Here is a 21,849-nt window from a genome sequence, read left to right on the forward strand (position 1 = left end):
CCATGACCCTGGGACGCGGCGACCGTCGTAAATATGAACCCTCTGGATTTCGAGCGCGTGAACGCGGGGAGGCTGCAACGGTCGTTAAGTCTGAAAAAAAGTCGTAAGTCCCTTTTTTTCAGCAAGGTTGTTAACTCTGAGCGGTCGCTAAAAGAAATGTTGTAAATCAAGGACTACCTGGAATTTCAGAAGATTTTATATGTATAAAACCCATCGGATTCCAGAGAGAGAAGCCCAACCGCAATTCTTCGCTTAGGACCCAAATTAAATGTTTCCTCTCACCAGGTTTTAAAGATCTGTTTATTGAAAGAGGATCAAGTTGATCAGGGAAGGAAAAAAGGGTCCAGGAGATGACCTGATCGCTGGCTAAACTTTTTAGTAGATCATCCCTTTGTTTTCATCCCGGGGCTTCTTAATCTTGTCAAAATTCTTCAGGATGCTGTCGTAGGTCACAGCCTAGGAAGAGAGAGGAGAGGAGAGATCACAGGGGTCCTCGCCAGAAAGATAATATAGAATTAGAATAGAGAATAGAACAGAACAGAGAATAGAACAGAATAGAATAGAATATTAATAGAATAGAACAGAACAGAATAATATTAGAATAGAATAGAATAGAATAGAATAGAATAGAATAGAATAGAATAGAATAGAATAATATTAGAATAGAATTACAATTACAATAGAAGAACTATAGAAAATATGGAATGGAATAGAATAAAATTAGAATAGAGAACGGAAAGAATGGAAAGGAATAGAAAATATGGAATAGAATAGAATAAAATTAGAATAGAGAACAGAACAGAAAATACGGAACGGAATGGAACGTGGCAATTTAAAAAGGTGTGGTGGACTTCAAATCTTGAGGTTATTTTTCTCCTATATCCACCATAACAGTATAACGGAGTTGGGAGGGACCTTGGAGGTCTTCTAGTCCTGCCCCCTGCCCAAGCAGGAGAACCTGTACCAGAAGTAGGCAACCTTGGCTCTTTTTATGACTCGTGGACTTCAACTCCCAGAATTCCTGAGCCAGCATGGCTCAGCTTGGAAACCTCTCCCTTTCCCCTCAGCAGTTGGGAGTTGAAGTCCACAAGTCATCAAAGGGCCAAGTTGGAAGACCCCCGGTCTTAAGTGTGAAAAACGGTCGTTAAGTCACTTTTTTCAGCGCCGTTGTGACTTTGAACGGTCACTAAACAAACCGTTGTAAGTCGGGGACTAGAGTCATTAATTAATCTATTATATAAATAAAAATGTAACTGTTCGTTTGTTCAAAATCTTAAATCTCCGAAAGTTCTTCACCGATTGCTTTGAAATTTTGACACAACGTTGCATTCGAATATGCGCGTTTTTATATACCTACTATTATATAGATGTCACACCTGTGACAGGTAAAAACATGCTTTTTTTTGAAAAACAGCGCCATCTGTTGGACGTAAAAGCAACACACGCTACCATTTAACCAGAGTGAGCCACAGCAACGAGTGGCCGGGTTCAGCTAGTAAGAAATAAATTAATTCATAAAAAAAAAACAAATTAAAAAAAAAAGCAAAGGGCTGTCTTGATGGATCACCGGGTCTTTTTCGGCCGTTCGGTTTTCTCTCTTTCTAAATTTCCCCGAAGTTTCTCAGCCGATGGATCAAAGGGAGGGTTAAGAGAGGAACGCTTATCTCTCTGTGGCATCCTTGGATGGGACGGGGCTCCCGGTTGGCCAATTTTGGAGAGATTTGTGTGAAAGGTGGCAGTTTTTTGATTTTTTTTTTTTTAATTTGTGGAAACTCCTGTACAGAATTCTGCAGCTCTCGGTGGGGGGGGGGTGTTTGAGGTCATCGTTCAGTGTTTTTTTTGGGGGGGGGGAAATAAAAATGTTGGGTGAAACAGCCTCAGCATTGACCTCCCCACAAGGACTCACGTAAATGTTTCTCAATTCGTTGACCATGAATCGGATTTCGGCATACTCCGCTTCGTCGATCTCGTGGACCAGCTGGCGGTAGTCGCCCTGTAAGTGACGGAGAGAAGGAACAAACAAACGTTTGAGCAATGACACCGTTTCGAGTTCGATCCCGACACGCAAAGATTTAACGGAAAGGGAGGGAGACGTACCACGTGGGGAGTCTTAGCAGCTTTGGCAACGGCGTCGCCCCGTTCAGAATAATACCTTGAGAAACGGACGAGAAAAGAGAATTTAAACCTCAGGGAATTAAAGGCACATTTTCACCGTGAGAGAAAGCGGGGTGAAGTCGCTGGCGTCTTGAGTTCTAGTCCTCCCACAACATAAAAGGGGGACTCTGGGCTGGTCCCTTCCTGTCAACCCAGCCTACCTTGCAGGGCTGTTGTGGGGAACAGGCTAGAAACCAGGAGTCGGTAAGTTCTAGTCTGGCCTCAGGCATGAAAGCCAGCTGGGTGACTTTGGGCCAATCAACGGGAGACGGTGAGTTCTAGTCCCGCCTTAGCCATGAAAGCCAGCTGGGTGACTTTGGGCCCATCATCAGGAGACAGTGAGTTCTAGTCCCGCCTTAGCCATGAAAGCCAGCTGGGTGACTTTGGGCCCATCACCAGGAGACGGTGAGTTCTAGTCCCGCCTTAGCCATGAAAGCCAGCTGGGTGGCTTTGGGCCCATCACCAGGAGACGGTGAGTTCTAGTCCCGCCTTAGCCATGAAAGCCAGCTGGGTGGCTTTGGGTCAATGACCAGGAGACGGCGAGTTCTAGTCCTGTCTTAGCCATGAAAGCCAGCTGGGTGACTTTGGGCCAATCACCAGGAGACAGTGAGTTCTAGTCCTGTCTTAGCCATAAAAGCCAGCTGGGTGACTTTGGGCCAATCACCAGAAGTCAAGTTCTAATCTAGACTCTAGCCCAGGGGTAGGCAACCTTGGCTCTTTTATGACTCGTGGACTTCAACTCCCAGAATTCCTGAGCCAGCATGGCTCAGCTTGGAAATGTCTCCCTTTCCCCTCAGCATGGCTGGCTCAGGAATTCTGGGAATTGAAGTCCACAAGTCATAAAAGGGCCAAGGTTGCCTACCCCTGCTCTAGAGGATGGCGTTTCCCATCCCTGCCAGGAAAACTTTTTAAATAAATTTTAAAAAAATCTGCATTTTTGCCAGCTGCAAAGCTGCAGACAGACTCGATCCGAGCTGCAGACTGAGGCCTCGGTTCTCTTAGGATCCTGAGGCAAGAATTCATTGTTCCACCGGTCCCTCTTGTTGGGCCAGATCTGATTGTTCTATAATCTGACCGATCTCTGGGACGTGTCTCAGGGCAAGACGATTAGTGCAGTGGAAGAAGGTGGTTTCCTTGGGAGTGACTTGCAGTTGAGGCATAAAGCAAGGTCCAAGGTTGAACTACTAAAACTATTAAAATAAGATTTTCACGCCTGAAAAGTTCAGCTCACCAGCAGCAAAAAGTTCTGTTCTTTTAAATCGGGGCAAAGCAGAGAGATTTAAGGCAATTTTTTTTTTAGCCTAGGCGCAGGGTTAGGCAACCTTGGCTCTTTTATGACTCGTGGACTTCAACTCCCAGAATTCCTGAGCCAGCCATGCTGAGGGGAAAGGGAGAGGTTTCCGAGCTGAGCCATGCTGGCTCAGGAATTCTGGGAATTGAAGTCCACCAGCCATAAAAGAGCCAAGGTTGCCTATCCCTGTTTTAGGGGTTCATGTCTCCCCAGTTTATAAGCCCCCAGGGGCTCCCTAGGCTTCCATTGATTGTGTATTATGAACCAAGCCCTTAAGCCCTAAAAACATCCTTTGCAGGCAAGTCCCATGTCAGCTCAGCCAACTCTGGTTTAGAATAGGATAGACTGACAAGAGTTGGAAGGGACCTTGGAGGTCTTCTAGTCCAACCCCCTGCTCAGGCAGGAAACCCTATACCAGGGGTCTTCAAACTTGGCCCTTTTAGGACTTGTGGACTTCAACTCCCAGAATTCCTCAGCCAGCCACGCTGAGGGGAAAGGAAGAGGTTTCCAAGCTGAGCCGTGCTGGCTCAGGAATTCTGGGAGTTGAAGTCCACATTGATTTAGCGATTGTCAAAGCTACAAAAGCACTGGAAAAAAACCCTGACTTAGGAGCGTTTTTCACGCTTACGACCGTCGTGGTATCCCCATGATCACGTGATCAAAATTCAGGGGCTGTTTTTACGACAGTTGTGGAATTCAGGGGTTCAAGTGATCGCCATTTGCAACTTTGGGGAGGGGGCAAAATCAATGGGGAAAGCCAGATTCACTCAACGACCGTGTGATTCACTTAACAACGGAAACAGAAGGAAGTAGCCCGCTTCTTGAATCTGCATTCAGACTTACTTGGAGATGTGTGTTTGAAATCCTTCCAGCTTCGTCCGGACTGAGGTCAACAATTCATATACTTTTTCCTAGAACAGAGAAAGAGAGATAGAGGGGGGGAGGGGGAGGGGAAAAATAATAATTTAATTGTAATTATAAGGTAAAGCAGTGTTTCTCAAACTCAGCAGCTTTAAGATGGATGGACTTCCACTCCCAGAATTCCCCAGCCAGTGTGCTTTAAGATGAGTGGACTTCAAGTCCCAGAATTCCCCAGCCAGCTTGCTTTAAAATGGGTGGATTTCAACTCCCAGAATTCCTCAGCCAGCTTGCTCTAAGATGGGTGGACTTCAACTCCCAGAATTCCCCAGCCAGCTTGCTTTAAAAATGGGTGGATTTCAACTCCCAGAATTCCCCAGCCAGCATGCTTTAAGATGGGTGGACTTCGACTCCCAGAATTCCTCAGCCAGCCATGCTTTAAGATGGGTGGACTTCAACTCCCAGAATTCCCCAGCCAGCATGCTTTAAGATGGGTGGATTTCAACTCCCAGAATTCCTCAGCCAGCATACTTTAAGATTGAGTGGACTTTGACTCCCAGAATTCCCTAGCTAACTTGCTTTAAGAGGAGTGGCCTTCAACTCCCAGAATTCCTCAGCCAGCATACTTTAAGATGGGTGGACTACAACATGGCTGGCTGGGGAATTCTGGGAGTTGAAGTCCCGCCCATCTTAAAGCTGCTGAACTTGAGACATATTGATGTAACGGTGGAAGATAGTTTCTGAAAATCATCTGGATATTTCCAAAGAAAAGAGAACTGGAGGGGTTGGGAGACAAGGGAAACTCACCTGCACCGCAACCCCAAAATTATTCCCGTCTTCAATCCGGGGAACGAGGAGCTGCAGCCAGAGAGAAATCTGGAAAAAAAAGAGACCAGATCCCAGCTCAGCGTGTTTCCTGCAAACTTGCCAAGACAGGGATCAGCCAGGGATCTCGTGCAGTTGCTCACCACGTTCAGTTTCTCCTTGGCGCCCTGGATCTCGGGTTTGACCCGGTTCAGCAGAGCCGTGATCTTGTCGTTGTGGCAAACCGGACCACACGGTGGAGCTGGGAAAGGAGGAGAGACACTTGAGAGACCAGAATTGGGGTTTGTTTGGTTTTTTTGCAAAGGCCGCTGGGAAAAACATGGCTGCCCTTAAACACGCGATGTGCAAAACGGAAGAGAAAATATACTGCTTCCTCGATGGAAAGGTTAGAAGAGTTTTGTCACGTTCCGTTATCAGGTAGTCCTCGGCTTAGAACATAGGCTAACGGAGTTGGAAGGGACCCTGGAGGTCTTCTAGTCCAGCCCCAGCTCAAGCAGGAAACCCTGCTACGCCATTTCAGACAAAGGGTGAAAAACCTCCAGTGATCGAGCAAGGAAGATGACTAGGAAGCCGGAGGCTAAAACATGCGGAGAACAGAACATGGTAACAGAATAACAGAGTTGGAAGGGATCTTGGAGGTCATCTAGTCCAACCCGCTGCTCAGGCAGGAGTCCCTAAACCAGGGGTCTTCAAACTTGGCCCTTTGATGACTTGTGGACTTCAACTCCCAGAATTCCTCAGCCAGGCACGCTGGCTGAGGAATTCTGGGAGTTGAAGTCCACAAGTCCTAAAAGGGCCAAGTTTGAAGACCCCCTGCCTTAGACCATTCCAGACCAGGCAACTAATATTGTAAAATGGGGCAAAACTGATTTTTTTTAAACACCCAAAAAATTGAGGGTCCATTTTGGTTCTCAGGTCACTAAATCAACAGTTTTAAGTCCAGGACCCCCTGTAAACTTGCTCAGGCTGGCACTTAGGTAATAAAACTGGGATTTGTGGTCAGAAATAATAATAATAATAATATCACTACTAAAAAAAAAGAAGAGATTCAGCTTAGGAACTTTGCACAGGCAGATCTTGTTAATCAAGGAGGGTTGTTTTTTTTAAATAATGGGCCAACGCTAAATTGCCTTCACGCCCTCCGCCAGAGGCCTCTTCCCGCCTCGCTAAACCCAGTTCCACTCAGCTGCTCAGCCAGGAAGCTGGTCTGCTCAGCTCCCGTCTTGATCCCGTCTTTTCATGGGATTGTGGTTACTTAAAAAAAATTGAATTTTTTTTTAAAAAAAGTCTAGAGCAGCGTTTTTCAAGCTTGGCCCCTTTTAAGATGGGCGGACTTCAACTCCCAGAATTCCCCAGCCAGCTGGGAGTTGGAAGTCCACCCATCTTAAAGGGGCCCAGGTTGAAAAAACGCTTCTAGAAGATCCGCCCCTTTTTAATACACATTAAAAAGGGACAGAGCTTCAGTCTTGAGCCCCATCGTACCTTTTTTTGACCTTGTAAAGGGCTTCTGCGCGAGGCTCGACTTGGGAATACCGTGGATTCTCTGATTGGAAGCCGCTGAACCGCTTCCCTTTCCCTAAAATGTCCTCTCAACCCCTCTGTACCTTTTTCTTCGTCCTCCGACGACTTCTTAGAACTCTTCTCTTCTTTTTTGTCCTCCTTCCCTTCTTTCTGCAGGGAGGGAGGGAGGAAAGGAAGGAAGGAAAGAAGAGAGGGAAGGAAGGAAGGAAGGAAGGAAGGAAGGAAGGAAGGAAAGAAGAGAGGGAGGGAAGGAAGGAAGGAAGGAAAGAAGGAAGGAAGGAGGGAAGGAAGAATAGAGGGAGGGAGAGAAGGGAGGAGGAAGGGTGGGAGAGAGGGAAAGGAAGGAAGGAAGGAAGAAGGGAGGGAAGGATAGAGGGAGGGAGAAAAGGGAGGAGGAAGGGAGGGAAGGAGAGAGGGAGGGAGGGAAGGAAGGAGGGAGGGAAGAATGGAGGGAGGGAGAGAATGGAGGAGCAAGAGTGGGAGAGAGAGAGAAAGAAAGGAAGGAAGGAAGGAAGGAAGGAAGGAAGGAAGGAAGGAAAGAAGGAAGGAAGGAAGGAGGAAGGGAGGGAAGATAGAGGGAGGGAGAAAAGGGAGGAGGAAGGGAGGGAGAGAGGGAGGGAAGAATGGAGGAGCAAGAGTGGGAGAGAGAGAAAGAAATAAAGGAAGGAAGGAAAGAAGGAAGGAGGAAGGGAGGGAGGGAAGAATAGAGGGAGGGAGAAAAGGGAGGAGGAAGGGAGGGAGGGAAGGAAGGAGGGAAGAATGGAGGGAGGGAGAGAATGGAGGAACAAGAGTGGGAGAAAGAGAGAAAGAAAGAAATAAAGGAAGGAAGGAAAGAAGGAAGGGAGGGAGCGAGGTAAAGAAGGAAGGGAGGGAGGGGGAGAGAGGGGGAGGTAAGGAGATAGGGAAGGAAGGAAGGAAAGAAGGAGGGAGGGAAGGAAGAACGGAGTGAGGGAAAGGGAAGGGAGGAGGGAGAGAGGGAAAGAAAGAAGGAAAGAAGGAAAGAGGGAGGGAGAGAGAGAGGAAGGAAGGAGATGAGGAGGGAGAAGGGTTACATGATCAAAATGAGATTTCGCACATTAAAATGAGATGTTCCATTTAGCAACCTAAAAATTGGGCCCAGCTGTGCTCGTTAAGTGGAGGACGACCTGTGAAAATTAATTACAGGCCTGCCAGAGCCTTGAGTTTTAAAATGCCTTTCGTCACGCTCAAAAGAACTGGGGTGTGGAAGAATTAAGACACCCCACAGCCGTTTCCCAACAGGGCAGGGTGGATTAAATAAATTAAATAAAAAAACCCCAAGCGTTACTTAACTATTAAGTCGGTGCCAAGATATTCCCTTTATCCCTCTGGGCACATAGGACAAGGTAGAAATTAAATCGGGCTGGAATCCTAACAGGATCAACTTCTTCTCTTCGACTGGTTGAATTCCAGTTGGAAAAAGAAGGGAGATTTTTGCCCTTTGCAAGCTTGATTGGGTCTCTTGGGGAAGGGGGGGGGGGAATGAGGGAAGGAGAGATCAACCTTCCCTGCAGGGATCTCCAGAGGGGATCCGGGATGAGAATCAGCCTTTCGTTCAAGGACACAAAAGATCCAGAACTTTTAGAGTCAACAGACTTTTCTGGGATATGAATCTGTCCTCTAGATCTGGATGAAGACACTTTGAGTGTTTGGCCACTTTAAGAGGGGAGGACTTCAACTCCCAGAATTCCCCAGCCAGCCATGAATTCTGGGAGTTGAAGTCCACCCCTCTTAAAAGTGCCCACAGAATAGAATAGAATAGAAATTAGAATAGAATAGAAATTAGATTAGAATAGAATATAAATTAGAATAATTAGAAATTAGATTAGAAATTAGATTAGATTAGAATAGAAATTAGAATAAAATAGATTAAAAATTAGATTAGAATAGAATAAAATAGAATATAAATTAGAATAGATTAGAAATTAGAATAGAATAAGGAATAGAATAGAATAGATTAGAAATTAGATTAGAATAGATTAGAATAGAATGGAAATTAGAATAGATTAGAAATTAGATTAGAATAGAATAGAATAGAATAGAATAAGGAATAGAATAGAATAAGGAATAAAATAGAATAAGGAATAATAATAGAATAGAATAGAATAGAATAGGAGCTGGAAGGGACCTTAGAGGTCAACTAGTCCAACCCCCTGCTCAGGCAGGAAACCCTAGACCAGGAATAGGCAACCTTGGCTCTTTTATGATTCATGGACTTCAATTCCCAGAATTCCTGAGCCACCTAGACCATTTCATACAGTCTCTTCTGTTCTAAGACCTCTCTGCATGCTAACCAGGCTACCAAAATAGGAATTTCAAACCCCGTAAAGGACTTTTGCTAACTTACCGGCCAAACAAACCAGGATTACGAATAACTCACCCACATCCGCTTTGCAAGCCATTCAAGTCAACGGATTATTTGCACGTGGTCCAGAGAGAGGATCGGGCAAAGAGCAGCCACGTTTTCATGGGCCAAAAACGTCCACCCGAAACGCCAGCCTCACAACCTTCAACGCAATAATTGCGGGTTTTGCTTACCTCCTTCTGTTTGCGACGTTCCTCGTCCTTCTTGGGATCCGGCACGGGAATATCTAATTCGGCCCGGAGCGAAATGAGATCCGCCACGTTCAATTCAGGAGCCTAGAAAGAGACAGCGGAGTTATTTTGCTCCCTGCTTGACGCGCTCAATCCCTTAATCTGAGCTTCGTCTTTTTTTAGATTGGGCGGCCAACGGGATTCGCACTCGCGGCCCACTTGGTTTTTCCTTCCCTTTAGAATCTTTCAGGAAGAAGACAATCAAGGAAGGTAGGAAAACTCACTCGACAGGTGTAATACAGACAGTCCTCGATTTACGACCACAATTGGGAGCAGAACGTCCGTCACTAAACAAGGCAGTTGCTAAGTGAGTTACATCCGATTTTATGACCTTTTATGTTAGGCGAATCGTTCTCCCCCACTGACTTTGTCCGAAGCTGGTTGGGAAGGCAACGCCACAACTGTCACAAATACATGACAGTTGCCAAGCGCCCAAATTTTGATCACGTGACCCTAGAAATGCTGCAACGGTCGTAAGTTTGAGGACTGGCTGTAAAACTTACTTTTTTTTTAGCGTCACTATAATTTGGAACAGCTACTATATGAATAGTCGTAACTTGGGGACTCTCTAGAACAGGGGTCTTCCAACTTGGCCCTTTTATGACTTGTGGACTTCAACTCCCAGAATTCCTTAGCCAGCATGCCCGGCTGAGGAATTCTGGGAGTTGAAGTCCACAAGCAGAGCTCTTCCAACTTGGCCCTTTGATGACTTGCGGACTTCAACTCCCAGAATACCTCAGCCAGCTGTGCCTGGCTGGGGAATTCTGGGAGTTGAAGTCCACAAGCAGGGGTCTTCAAACTTGGCCCTTTTGACTTGTGGACTTCAGCTCCCAGAATTCCTCAGCCAGCATGCCTGGCTGAGGAATTCTGGGAGTTGAAGTCCACAAGCAGGGCTCTTCAAACTTGGCCCTTTTATGACTTGTGGATTTCAACTCCCAGAACTCCTTAACAAATGTCTCACTTAGCAACAGAAATTTTGGGCTCATTTGTGGTCGTGACTTGAGGACTAGCTGCATGGCTTGGTTGCAGATTTTGAGTTTGGGGGGGGAGAGTTTTGCAAACAATTGTGTCTTCAACCTTTCATCGTCCGGATAATTCACGGTTCTTTTTAATCTTTTTAATTTTCGTTTCTCCATCCGCCCGAAGGCCAGCCTCACCTTCAGAAAATTACTGAGCTCCACCACTTTCTCAGGAAATCTTCTGGCAACGAGTTCTTCAGCCTGAGGAAGAAAGGAAAGATTAAAAGTCTGAGTGGATTTCAAACAGCAAAAGGAAAAGAAGAAAAAAGGAAAAGAAGAAAAAAAAAGAACAGGGGTCCATTTTGTAGATGCGCCGAACATGGTCTTTTTACCCATGAAATGAAATTGAAAAACATTTTACCTCAAGTGAAAATGAAAACATTTTACATTCAACGAAATTAAAAACATTTTACATTCAGCGAAATTAAAGACGTTTTACATTCAACGAAATTAAAAATGTTTTACATTTAACGAAATTAAAGATGTTTTACATTCAACGAAATTAAAAACGTTTTACATTCAACGAAGTTAAAAATATTTCACATTCAATGGCATAAAAACCATTTTACATTCAATGAAATTAAAAATATTTTATAATTGTAATGTTTTATGGGACTAAATGTGGTTGGTGCCAATAACCCACACCTGCAACCACCTTTAAATATGGAAGCAGTTATTATTATTATTATTATTATTACTGTTGTTATTGTTGCTTTGTTGTTTAATATTATTGTTTTGTTGCTATTTAATTAATATTATTGTTTTGTTGTTTATTGTTGTTATTGTTCGTTGTGGTTTGTTGCATTATTATTATTATTATTATTATTATTATTGATTTCTGACTCTTTCATCTGGTCTTTTTATTTCTGTGTTTTCTTTTTTTTATACAAAGTTTTATTAATTTTTTTTATACAATTCAATAGTAATCATTCAACAAAACATGTTCTCTGAGTATCTTATTCACTAATACAAATTAAATTCCTAATCCCTAAATCTTTTCTCTAACCATTGATAAAGTAGGTCCCAAGTTTGAAAATGTTCTGTTTCTTCTTTTTCTTTCACCCTTAAAGTAAGTCTGTCCATTTCTGCAGTCTTATTATTGCTGTTTTTGTTTGTTGTTTTGTCGCTTTATTATTATTATTATTATTATTATTATTATTATTATTATTATTGATTTCTGGCCCTTTCATCTGGTCTTTTTATTCCTGTGTTTTATTTCTGTATTTTCTTATTTCTATACGTTCTCTACATTTGCTGGGATGGGGGGGCGCATCATTAGATCATTTATAATATTAATAATAATTTATTATTATAATAATAATAATTTATAATGTTAATAATAATAAATAACAATATTTTTTTAGAATATTTTACAGAAAGATACGAAGCAGAAGGCAGAGGAATTGAAGACCCAACAAGTCGCTGTGGACTCAGCACTGGCACAGATTTTCTCCGGTGTGTGTGTGTGTGTGTGTGTGTGTGTGTGTGTGTGTTTGTGTGTCTGTGTGTGAAGAGGAGGACAACCGTACCCCCCAATTTCTCACCTGGACGCAAAGGTTCTCCTTGAAGGAGTTCACCTGGTGAAGAGAAAGAGAAACAAGGATGGGGAAGGAAAGCGAAAACTGGGAAGCAGCCGCAGCTGCTGGCGCCGAAGAGGACCCCGGGCGCCTCGCCAGGTGCCGGGACACCCGATCCCCCCCTACACCTGTTGGACGTCTCGCTCAGCCGGCCGTTTGACAGGAGACGGGGTGGGGTGCCAAGATAGCCCCTCCCTGCCTGCCTGCAGGCTTCTGAACTGGGGACCTGATTCACACACGCACCCCATCCAGGCCCCCTCCCCTCCTCCATTTCAGCCCCGGGGCTCCACAGCAATCCAACAGGTGAAGCTTTCTCCCTACTGACCCTCCTGCAAAAAAACACAGCCCGCCTACTCCCAAAACAGTCCAGGCCCGAACTCTGATCTGGGGTTCCTGTTCCGGTTTCTTTGCCCCTTCCCCCTTCTCCATTTTAGCAGGCTGCTTGGAACAATTCAACAGGTGAAGCTTTCTCGCCTCAAACAAGTCCTGAACCCCCCTTCCCCCCCATCCTGCTCTGTTTTCTTTGCCCAATCCAAGCTCCCCCTCCCCTCCCCCATTTTGGCAGGGTCCCTGCCTGGCTGCTTGGAACAATTCAACAGGTGAAGCTTTTTCTCCTCAAACAGGTCCCTCCCCCTCATCCTCCCCCAGATCTTGCTCTGATTTCTTGGCCCAATCCAAGCCCCCCCCCCTTTTCCCCTTCTCCATTTTTAGCAGGGTCCCTCCCTGCCTGGCTGCTGGGAGCAATCCAACAGGTGAAGCTTTTCCCGTTGGGAAAAAAAGGCCCCTTAGACCCGCTCAGTCACCCTCCAGGCTGAAGTCCAACAGGTGAAGCTTTCTCTCCCCCCCAAAAAAAACACCCCAAAAAGAGCCGCGCTGGACTGTTCCCATTGGAAGAGGAGCCCCTTAAACCCGCTCAGCCGCCCTCCAGGCGGAAGTCCAACAGGGGAGGCAGCTCCCACGCGGTGGGAGGGGACGCGCGACCCCCCTCCCCCGTTTACCTGCGCCTCGCACGCGGGGGAGATCTCCAGGGTGGCCATCGGAAGTGGGGGAGCAGCGGGGCTTGGGGTTTTGTTTTTTTTTTTGCACGTCTGAACGGCTGACCCGAGTCTGGGGGGTTGCAAAGGCGGCGGATCCGGGAAGCGGCTGGCACAAGCTGGGCGCGAAGCGAAAACGAAAGAGAAGCGGGAGGAGAGAAAAAGAAACCGGGCAGGGCTTCCCGGCGCAGGGAGGCGGGGCCGGGGCCGGGCGGATCGGCAGGCCGACATCCAACCGGTGCAGCCGGCCGGCCGGCCAGCCTCCTCCCCGCTGCAATTGCACCGGCGGCTTGGCGTGCACCGGCTGCTTTGCAGGCTCCCCCAATTGGCAGCAGCGGGGCGACTCCTGGTCCTGCACACAAACACACACACAGACACGCACAACCGCCTTGCAAGGTAGGCCGGGCGCTGCCCACGGCCCCCGCCCACCCGCGGGGCTTCCTTTGGCAGAAGCGCTTCGGATCCTCCACGATTGCAAAAGAAAGGAATTGGGGGAAGGGGACGTGGGGATTGGGGGGGGGGGGCTTGCTGAGACCCGGGGTTCTGCAACCGTCGGGCGCGGTCCTCGGATTTGCCGCGGGCGTTTCGTTTCGTTTCGGTGGGATGAATTCTCTAGTCTAGGCGGAATTTCTCCGCTCTTGGCCCCTTTAAGAGCTGTGGACTTCAACTCCCAGAATTCCCCAGCCAGCCAGATTGGATTGGATGGATGGCAAAATGCAGGCAGGTAGGTAGGTAGGTAGGTAGATATAGAAAAATGGAAATATAGAAAAATGGAAATAATAGAAAAATGGAGACAGAGACAGACACACAGACAGATATATAGAAAAATGGAAAGATAGATAGATAGATAGATAGATAGATAGATAGATAGATAGATAGATAGATAGATAGATAGATAGATAGATAGATAGATAGATAGATAGATAGATAGATAAAAATGGAGATATAGAAAAATGGAAATCTGGAAAAATGGAGATAGATAGATAGATAGATAGGGAAAATGGAAATACAGAAAAATGGAGACAGACACACACAGACAGATATATAGAAAAATGGAAATAGATATAGAAAAATGGAGACAGACACACAGACAGATATATAGAAAAATGGAAATATAGAAAAATATAGATAGATAGATAGATAGATGATAGATAGATAGATAGATAGATAGATAGATAGATAGATAGATAGATAGATAGATAGATAGATAGATAGATATAGAAAAATGGAAATATAGAAAAATGGAGATAGATAGATAGAGAGATAAAAATGGAAATATAGAAAAATGGAAATATAGAAAAATGGAGATAGATAATATGGAAAAATGGAAATACAGAAAAATGGAGACAGAGACAGACACACAGACAGATATATAGAAAAATGGAAAGATAGATAGATAGATAGATAGATAGATAGATAGATAGATAGATAGATAGATAGATAGATAGATAGATAGATAGATAGATAGATAAAAATGGAGATATAGAAAAATGGAAATCTGGAAAAATGGATAGATAGATAGATAGGGAAAATGGAAATACAGAAAAATGGAGACAGACACACACAGACAGATATATAGAAAAATGGAAATATAGAAAAATATAGATAGATAGATAGATAGATAGATTAAATAGATAGATAGATAGATTGATAGATGATAGATGATAGATATAGAAAAATGGAAATATAGAAAAATGGAGATAGATAGATAGATAGAGATAGATAAAAATGGAAATATAGAAAAATGGAAATATAGAAAAATGGAGATAGATAATATGGAAAAATGGAAATACAGAAAAATGGAGACAGAGACAGACACACAGACAGATATATAGAAAAATGGAAATATAGAAAAATGGAGACAGACAGATAAATAGATATAGAAAAATGGACATAAAAATGTAGATAGATAGATAGTAAAATGGAGATAGACAGATAGAATTATATCTCTGTCTCTGTCTATCCCTGCGAAGAGAAATAAACAATATCATAAGGAAATGCAGAAAAATCTTCTTTGGCTGAACTTGTACCTAATACATTTTGTCCCAACTCCTTAGCCAGCTTGGCACCAAACTTGGAAAAAATATTCCCCACCTATCCTCTTTTCTTCACCACCACCACCTCCTCCTCCTCCTCGCCACCATTATCATTATGTTCTAGCTCAGTGTTCCTCAACCGTGGCCCCTTTTAAGATCTATGTACTACAACTCCCAGAATCCCCCAGTCCCCCCCCTTTCCAATTCCATCCCTGGAATTCTGGGAGTTGAAGTCCACCCATCTTAAAGGGGTCCAGCTTGAGAAATAAGCGTTCTAGTGGTAGCTGTAGTAAGTTCACTAATTACTTAAAACTACAACATTAATTAAAAAAAACAAAATGGTGAGACAGACTTGGGGCTCTGAACCCCTTTTTCTGAGCTCTACTTCTTCGGAACCCCCGGAAACCACAAAGAGAGCTTTGGAAAGCGTCCTCCCTTTATTTGGACCAACCGACGGAGCGCCCTGACTTATGGCAGGCGTTCAGTTCTGCCTCAGGGCCTCTTTCGGGCTTCCCCGAAGAAAGAGGCCGGCCCCGGGTCTCCCCGGAGAGCACGGGCAGCGGTACCAACATCGGTAGGTGAGGAACCAGCACAGGGTGGCGATGGCGGCTCCCACAATTTTGTGGCTGTAATCGTACAGGTAGACCACCGTGCACGCCAGCAGGAAGTTCCAGAGCAGGAGGAGGAGGACGTTGAGCAGAAAAATGAGGCGCAGCGGGACCCCGGCGGGGTGACCCTGGGCCAGGTAACGCCGGAAGATGGCCGTCTCTTCCACCATCAGCAGGCAACAGAAGGTCAGCAGGAAAGTGTGATCCGAGACGTCATAGCCGTGCCATTTGTGGCTATTGTGCAGACATGTCCACTTGTCCGGCAGGTTGTTGACCAGGATCCCCTCCGGCACGGGGTCGAAGCAGTAGCCCGTCAGGTTCTCGATTAACAGGAAGGCTTCGGTGGCACCTAGCCAGAGGCCGGCGCCCACCGCCAAGCGGGCCAGATGTCGGAAGGTGAGCAAGATCTGGTGGGTGGCAAGGTAGACCACTAGAAGGATGAAGCCGCCGAGGAAAATGCAGCTCCAGCTCCAGGCGGATCGGACGAATTTTCTGGCCAGGGGTGGGGGGTAGAAAAAAAAGAGAGGGTGGGATTGAGGAATCGCAGATCCGAATGGGCTCAGGATGATGGACGCTCTGTGAGGAGAAGAAAAACAAACCAGGATCTGCTGCACTAAGCTAAGGTGGCCAGGTTCCACCTGGATATTTTGGTTCCAGGGAAGATGCTGTGAATTACAGGTAGTGCTCGACGTACGACCACGATCGAGCCCCAAATTTCTGTGGCTAAGCGAGACGGAGGATAAGTGAAGTCTGCCTCCATTTTACGACTTTTCTCGCCGCGGGTGTTAAGGGAATCACTGCAGTCATTCAGTTAGGACAGGGGTAGGCCACCTTGGCTCTTTTATGACTGGTGGACTTCAACTCCCAGAATTCCTGAGCCAGCCATGCTGAGGGGAAAGGGAGAGGTTTCCATGCTGAGCCGTGCTGGCTCAGGAATTCTGGGAGTTGAAGTCCACGAGTCATAAAAGAGCCAAGGTTGCCTACACCTGCTCTAAACTAATAAAGGCTAACAACAACAACAATAAAGTTGGAAGGGACCTTGGAGGTCATCTAGTCCAACCCCCTGCTCACATTAATTATGCTTTCATATGTTCTTCTAACTGAGTGGTCTTCCAACCTGGCTCTTTTATGACTCGTGGACTTCAACTCCCAGAATTCCTGAGCCAGCCATGCTGAGGGGAAAGGGAGAGGTTTCCAAGCTGAGCCATGCTGGCTCAGGAATTCTGGGAGTTGAAGTCCACAAGTCATAAAAGAGCCAAGGTTGCCTACCCCTGAGTTAGGAACACGGCTGTTAAGTGAGGCTGACTTCCCCGTTGACTTTGCGTGTCAGGTCGCAGAAGGGGAATCACGTGACACCACCCCCACCTCCCGGGACGCTGCAACCGTCATAAATAGGAATCGGTTGCCAAGCGTCTGAATTTTGATCACGGGACCGTGGGGATGCTGCGAACGTTGTGTAAAAAAATGGTCCCAAGTTACTTTTTTCAGTGCCGTTGAAACTTGGAACGGTCACTAAATGAACTGTTGTAAGCCGAGGACTTACCTGTATAGATTTTTTTTCCGTTCAATTTATGAAGATGCAGTCGAGTAAAGAACGGTGAGACTTTACACCAATCAGAGAATGGATTAACGGGAAAATAGGAACGAATAAATGATGAAATCAAGGGCGGGTAGTCCTCAGCTTACGACTGTTCGCTTACCGACTGTTCGAAGTTTCAGGGCCACTTATGATCTGGGTTTGTCATGTGATCGCATTTTGAATGCTCTGCAACCTGTCTACATTTACGACCCTTTGCAGCCGTTCGCCCAACTACGATTTACGAGGTTGTTTTACTGGAAACTGGCATTTCAAGCATAAAACCCCCATGGTGGACAATAATTTGTTTAACGACCGCTGTAAAAAAAGGTGATAAGAGTCACTTAGTTGAGTTGGGTGGCCATAGAAACTGAAGGACTGAATTAATTTTTTTTTAAAAAATCAGGCATGGCCATTTGGCGATCTGCTTAACGACCAGCACGGCTTACGGCCATAATTCAGGCCTCAATTACAATCATAAGCCGAGAACTTCTTTTGTCTGTTATATGAGGCTGTTAAGGATGAAAGAATGGAATGCAGCTAGTCCTCAAATTACGACTACAACGGAGCCCGTTTTTCCGCTGCTAAGCGAAACGTTTGTTAAGCGAGCGATGCTCCATTGTGCGACTTTTCTCGACACGGTTGTTAAATGAATCGCTGCGGTCGGTAAATGAGTAACAGGGTTGTTAAGTGAATCCGACTTCCCCGTTGACTTTGCTGGTCAGACGGTCGCAAAAGGGGATCGCGTGGCCCCGGGACGCTATGAGCGTCGTAAATGAGAGCCAGTTGCCGAGCGGCTGAATTTGGATCACGCGAGTGCTGCAACCGTGTGTAACAAAAAAAAACCCATAAGCCTCTTTGTTTTCCCAGAGTTGTCGTAACTTTGAACGGTCACAAAAGGAACGGTTGTGAGGAACTACCTGCAACCTTGGGTGACCTCGCGCAAAGCAGCGTTTAAAATGTGAAAAAGATGCAAAACGTGTTTTGGAATTAGTCCTTTTGCTGAGGTGGGCAACTATAGAAATCTATATAAATAAAAATGTAAATGTTCGTTTGTTCAAAATCTTAAATCTCCGAAAGGTCTTCACCGATTGCCTTGAAATTTTGACACAACGTTGCATTCGAATACGCGCGCGTTTTTATGTACCTACTATTATATAGATGTCACACCTGTGACAGGTAAAAACATGCTTTTTTTAAAAAAACAGCGCCATCTGTTGGCCGTAAAAGCAACACACGCTTTTACCAGACTGAGCCACAGCAACGCGTGGCCGGGGACAGCTAGTCTAATAAATAAAATTTAATCGCCCCTTTCCTCCCAAGCTGATGGCTGCCCCCACCATGCTCGCCCCTCTCCTCCTTAGGACCCAGCCCCCCCCCAAGAAGACCCCCCCGCAATCACTCACATGTTAAAGAAGTTGTGATGGTTGGCAAAGATAGCCTGGGGATTCACGTAGAACTGGAGCAGGGGCCCAAAAATGACCACGACCGCCAGCCAGAGGTGGTAAGCCCGACGGAGGCCCGGCACCCCCAGAAGCCAGGCGTACTGGTTGCTCCAGAAAATCACCAGGGCCTGGGCCCAGCCCGCACCCGTGGCCAGCAGCGAGAAGGGCTTCTTGGGGACCGGTCTTTCTGCCATCCCCCTCCCCTCGGCCCACCTGAAGGAGGCCACAAAGATGCCCCGGCGGTGAAGAACGAAGGAGAGAAGAAGAGTCAACGGAAGGGGGGAGAGAAAAAAATGTCATGTAAGAATGACGCCCGGCGACAGCTGCGGGCACGTTGAGTTGCTTGGCTGGAACAGCTGATCCAAGGACAGAAGGGCATAAGGATTAGGGGACCGGGGAGAGGGAGGGGGGGCTGGGGAGAAGACTTGGAGTACGAGAGCTGGAAGGGACCTCGGAGGTCTTCTAGTCCAGCCCCCTGCTCAAGCAGGAGGCCCTATACCCGTGGTGGCGAACCTATGGCACGGGTGCCAGAGGCGGCACGCAGAGCCCTCACTGTGGGCACGCGTGCCTTTGCCCCAGTCCTAGGCCTTCAGCTGGGTTTTATAAAACCTTTTCGCTTTAGGCCTCCACCATGTGCAAAAAAAAAGGTTCAATCAATCAGTCAATTTCAACTTCTCAGGGGGGGGGGGAAGATCTTGCAAAGTTGGAATTGATTGGTTGAACTTTTTAATTTCCACCCAGTCTGCTGTTACCACGGCAGCCACACCCACACAATGGGCCATGCCCACCCACCACTGGATTTTGGGTTGCAGTTTGGGCACTCGGTCTCTAAAAGGTTTGCCATCACTGCAGCCTGTACCATTTCAGACAAGTGGTTGTCCAGCCTCTTCTTAAAAACCTCCACAACTTCTGGTGGCCAGCTGTTCCACTGGTTCATTGTCCTCACTGTCAGGAAGTTTCTCCTTAATTCCTGGTTGCTTCTCTCCTTGATCAGTTTCCATCCGTTGCGTCTTGTTCCGCCTTCAGGCGTTTTCGAGAATAAACTTGAACCCCCCCCTCCCTTCTCTGGGGCAGCCCCTCAAATATTGCAACGTGTCTCCCCTAGTTCTTCTTTTGAAAATAACAAGAGTTGGAAGGGACCTTAGAGGTCATCTAGTCCAACCTCCTGCTCAGGCAGGAAACCCTATACCAGTGGTGGTGAACCTATGGCACGAATGTCAGAGGCGGCACTCAGAGCCCTCTCTATGGGTACGCACGCGGTTGCCCCAGTCCTAGGCCTTCAGCTGGGTTTTATAAAACCTTTTCTCTTTAGGCCTCTGCTGCTGTGTACAAAAAGAAGAGGCTTAATTAATCAGTCAATTTCAACTTCTCGCAGGAAAAAAAATCTTGCAAAGTTGGAATTGATTCAACTTTTTAGTCCCACCCAGTCTGCCGTTACCACTGCAGCCACACCCACCCGGCGATGCATAAGTGTGTTTTGGGTTGCAGTTTGGGCACTCGGTCTCTAAAAGGTTCGCCATCACTGCCCTATACCATTTCAGACAAGTGGCTGTCCAGTCTCTTCTTAAAAACCTCCAGTGTTGGGAGCGCCCACAACCTCCGGTGGCAAGCTGTTCCGCCGGTTAATGAAGTCCTCACTGTTAGGAAGTGTCTCCTTTTTTTCCTAGGTGGAACCTCTCTCCTCGATCGGCCGAGCAGAAATCCAAACGGTCAAATTCCAACCACTTTTATTAAGACGGACAAGACGTTTGCATCGCCCCTGAAACGGGAGAGGGCCGGACCCTCCCCTTCTACAAAAAACCTAGATTTGGAAGGGAGCCTCAGCACGGCGCGCCCCCTCCCAATACCGCAGAAGGCCGGACCGCTGGGGAAAGGAAGGAAGGAAAGGGGGGGGTCTCCTTCTCCAACTGGAGAAAACAAACAAGGATTTCTTCGGCTTTCTCACACCCACAGAAGCAACACGTGGCCCCTTCCATCATTTAAACACATACACACACACAACCTTGCAGAAACCTCACTGTTATATTTATAGAGCAGGTGAGACCCCGCCTGTGAGCGTTTCGGAACAAGAGCCCCCCCCCCGCAGAAAGGGCCAGGTTGGGGGGACATCTTTAAGGCTAAAGATGACAGCAATGCCTGCCCCCCAACTTCTGAAGAGGGCTGCCCCCCTCCCCCAAAAAGGGAAAGAGGTTCCGGATTTTGGGAGGGGGGGCAACGGGACCACTGTGAAGGAAGATCACAGTCCCTCCGCCACAATCTCTAGAAGACATCTTTTTGTGTGGCCCTACGAATATCCCGCAAGCCCCCCTCACCCGAGACTCCCTAGGGGGTCAGCAAGAACGGGGTGGGGTGGCTTTCAACTGACCCAAAGGAAAACTTCGGAACGCCAGGGATCTTTCGGGGGGAATCTCCTGATCGGCAGCTCCCAACTGCAGCTGCCCTTACGCCGGCCGGCCTCTCAGTAGCTCAGATCCGGAGGAAAAACTGGATTTATTATATATATATATATATATATATATCTTCCATTCCCTGATAAGCTCCAGACAGAGATTCAAGTCTTGTAACTATTGAGGTGCCAACGAATCCTGGCTTTGTCGAGAACATCTAAGGTTTAGGGAACTGGCCGGGCTAGCTTAGGACCGACCGTTCTCGGGGTGACTTCCCCTTCATGATTCTGTGCACACACACACCCCCCAAAAAAGTAGGTTCCCTTCCAAGGACCCTCGGAGGCAACCGGCGCCAGGCTCCCCAGCTGTAGCCCTCCAGATGTGAATTTCAATGGCCCTCATCCCTGGGGGAAGCTGTTCCCACCCCCCACCCCCCAAGACCAGGATTCGTGCTCAGCTCATCCGGAGGGCTGCAGAAAATCAGCCCCGGCGCAGACAAAAGACCTCCGGCGGGGTCGCTATCCTCGGGATCCGCGCACGGAAGGGCGATCCGTGTCCTGGAGCCGGTTTGCGCCCGAGGTTTTGGCGAGGGAAGAGCTGTCAGTTCAAGAGAGGGGTGGCGGGGTTCGCCCAAAGCTCCCCCCCCTCTTCCTTCCTGCCTGGGCAAAAAACCCCTCGAACTATTGGCAATGCAAGACTAATCCCCCCCCTCGCTCTCGGCCTTGAGCGAGTCCCAAACGGTGGCCAACCGGCCAGGGGGAAAAGGCTACTGGTGTGGGGTGCCGAGCAGCCGGGTGTACTTTTCTTGGCCGCTTAGAAGCTGCTGGGGGTCGCCGAGATCGTCTTCGTCGTAGTCTGTTTGGTGATACTCCCAGAGGCAGATGTTTCCGTCCCACTGTGAGAGA

General features: G+C 47.0%; 3 protein-coding genes across 3 annotated transcripts in view; all 3 read right to left on the reverse strand.

Annotated features, from left to right (window-relative positions):
- Positions 1–281: 281 nt before the first annotated feature.
- PSME1 (proteasome activator subunit 1) lies at positions 282–13,041 on the reverse strand. The gene is made up of 11 exons (XM_029285318.1): positions 12,857–13,041; positions 11,826–11,858; positions 10,420–10,482; positions 9,206–9,307; positions 6,733–6,799; positions 5,272–5,369; positions 5,111–5,179; positions 4,289–4,356; positions 2,098–2,152; positions 1,907–1,993; positions 282–456 (listed from the first exon to the last, which is right to left on the reverse strand). The coding sequence occupies exons 1-11, from the start codon at positions 12,893–12,895 to the stop codon at positions 376–378; spliced, it is 762 nt and encodes a 253-aa protein (XP_029141151.1). The 5' UTR covers positions 12,896–13,041; the 3' UTR covers positions 282–375.
- Positions 13,042–15,346: 2,305 nt separating this feature from the next.
- FITM1 (fat storage inducing transmembrane protein 1) lies at positions 15,347–18,804 on the reverse strand. Its single transcript, XM_015822234.1, has 2 exons — positions 18,519–18,804; positions 15,347–16,028 (listed from the first exon to the last, which is right to left on the reverse strand). The coding sequence occupies exons 1-2, from the start codon at positions 18,749–18,751 to the stop codon at positions 15,410–15,412; spliced, it is 852 nt and encodes a 283-aa protein (XP_015677720.1). The 5' UTR covers positions 18,752–18,804; the 3' UTR covers positions 15,347–15,409.
- Positions 18,805–21,589: 2,785 nt separating this feature from the next.
- The window catches only part of DCAF11 (DDB1 and CUL4 associated factor 11), a 22,793-nt gene continuing 22,533 nt past the window's right edge, over positions 21,590–21,849 (reverse strand). Inside the window, exon 15 of the mRNA XM_015822242.1 lies at positions 21,590–21,839. Within this exon, the coding sequence (XP_015677728.1) occupies positions 21,711–21,839 (129 nt within the window). The 3' untranslated portion in view covers positions 21,590–21,710. The remainder of the gene's footprint in view (positions 21,840–21,849) is intronic.

This window comes from Protobothrops mucrosquamatus, unplaced genomic scaffold, assembly GCF_001527695.2.
Source record: "Protobothrops mucrosquamatus isolate PMUCROS unplaced genomic scaffold, P.Mucros_1.0 scaffold1499, whole genome shotgun sequence".
Taxonomy (NCBI): domain Eukaryota; kingdom Metazoa; phylum Chordata; class Lepidosauria; order Squamata; family Viperidae; genus Protobothrops; species Protobothrops mucrosquamatus.

Excerpts from the sequence above, each read along its gene's own strand:
- PSME1 (XM_029285318.1), bottom strand. The coding sequence starts at position 12,895 with ATGGCCACCCTGGAGATCTCCCCCGCGTGCGAGGCGCAG. Across the intron at positions 5,180-5,271 it reads CCAAGGAGAAACTGAACGTG|ATTTCTCTCTGGCTGCAGCT; the intron begins GTGAGCAACTGC and ends TTTTTTTTCCAG. Across the intron at positions 2,153-4,288 it reads TTTCAAACACACATCTCCAA|GTATTATTCTGAACGGGGCG; the intron begins GTAAGTCTGAAT and ends CCGTTTCTCAAG.
- FITM1 (XM_015822234.1), bottom strand. The coding sequence starts at position 18,751 with ATGGCAGAAAGACCGGTCCCCAAGAAGCCCTTCTCGCTGCTGGCCACG. Across the intron at positions 16,029-18,518 it reads CATCACAACTTCTTTAACAT|AAAATTCGTCCGATCCGCCT; the intron begins GTGAGTGATTGC and ends ACCCCTGGCCAG.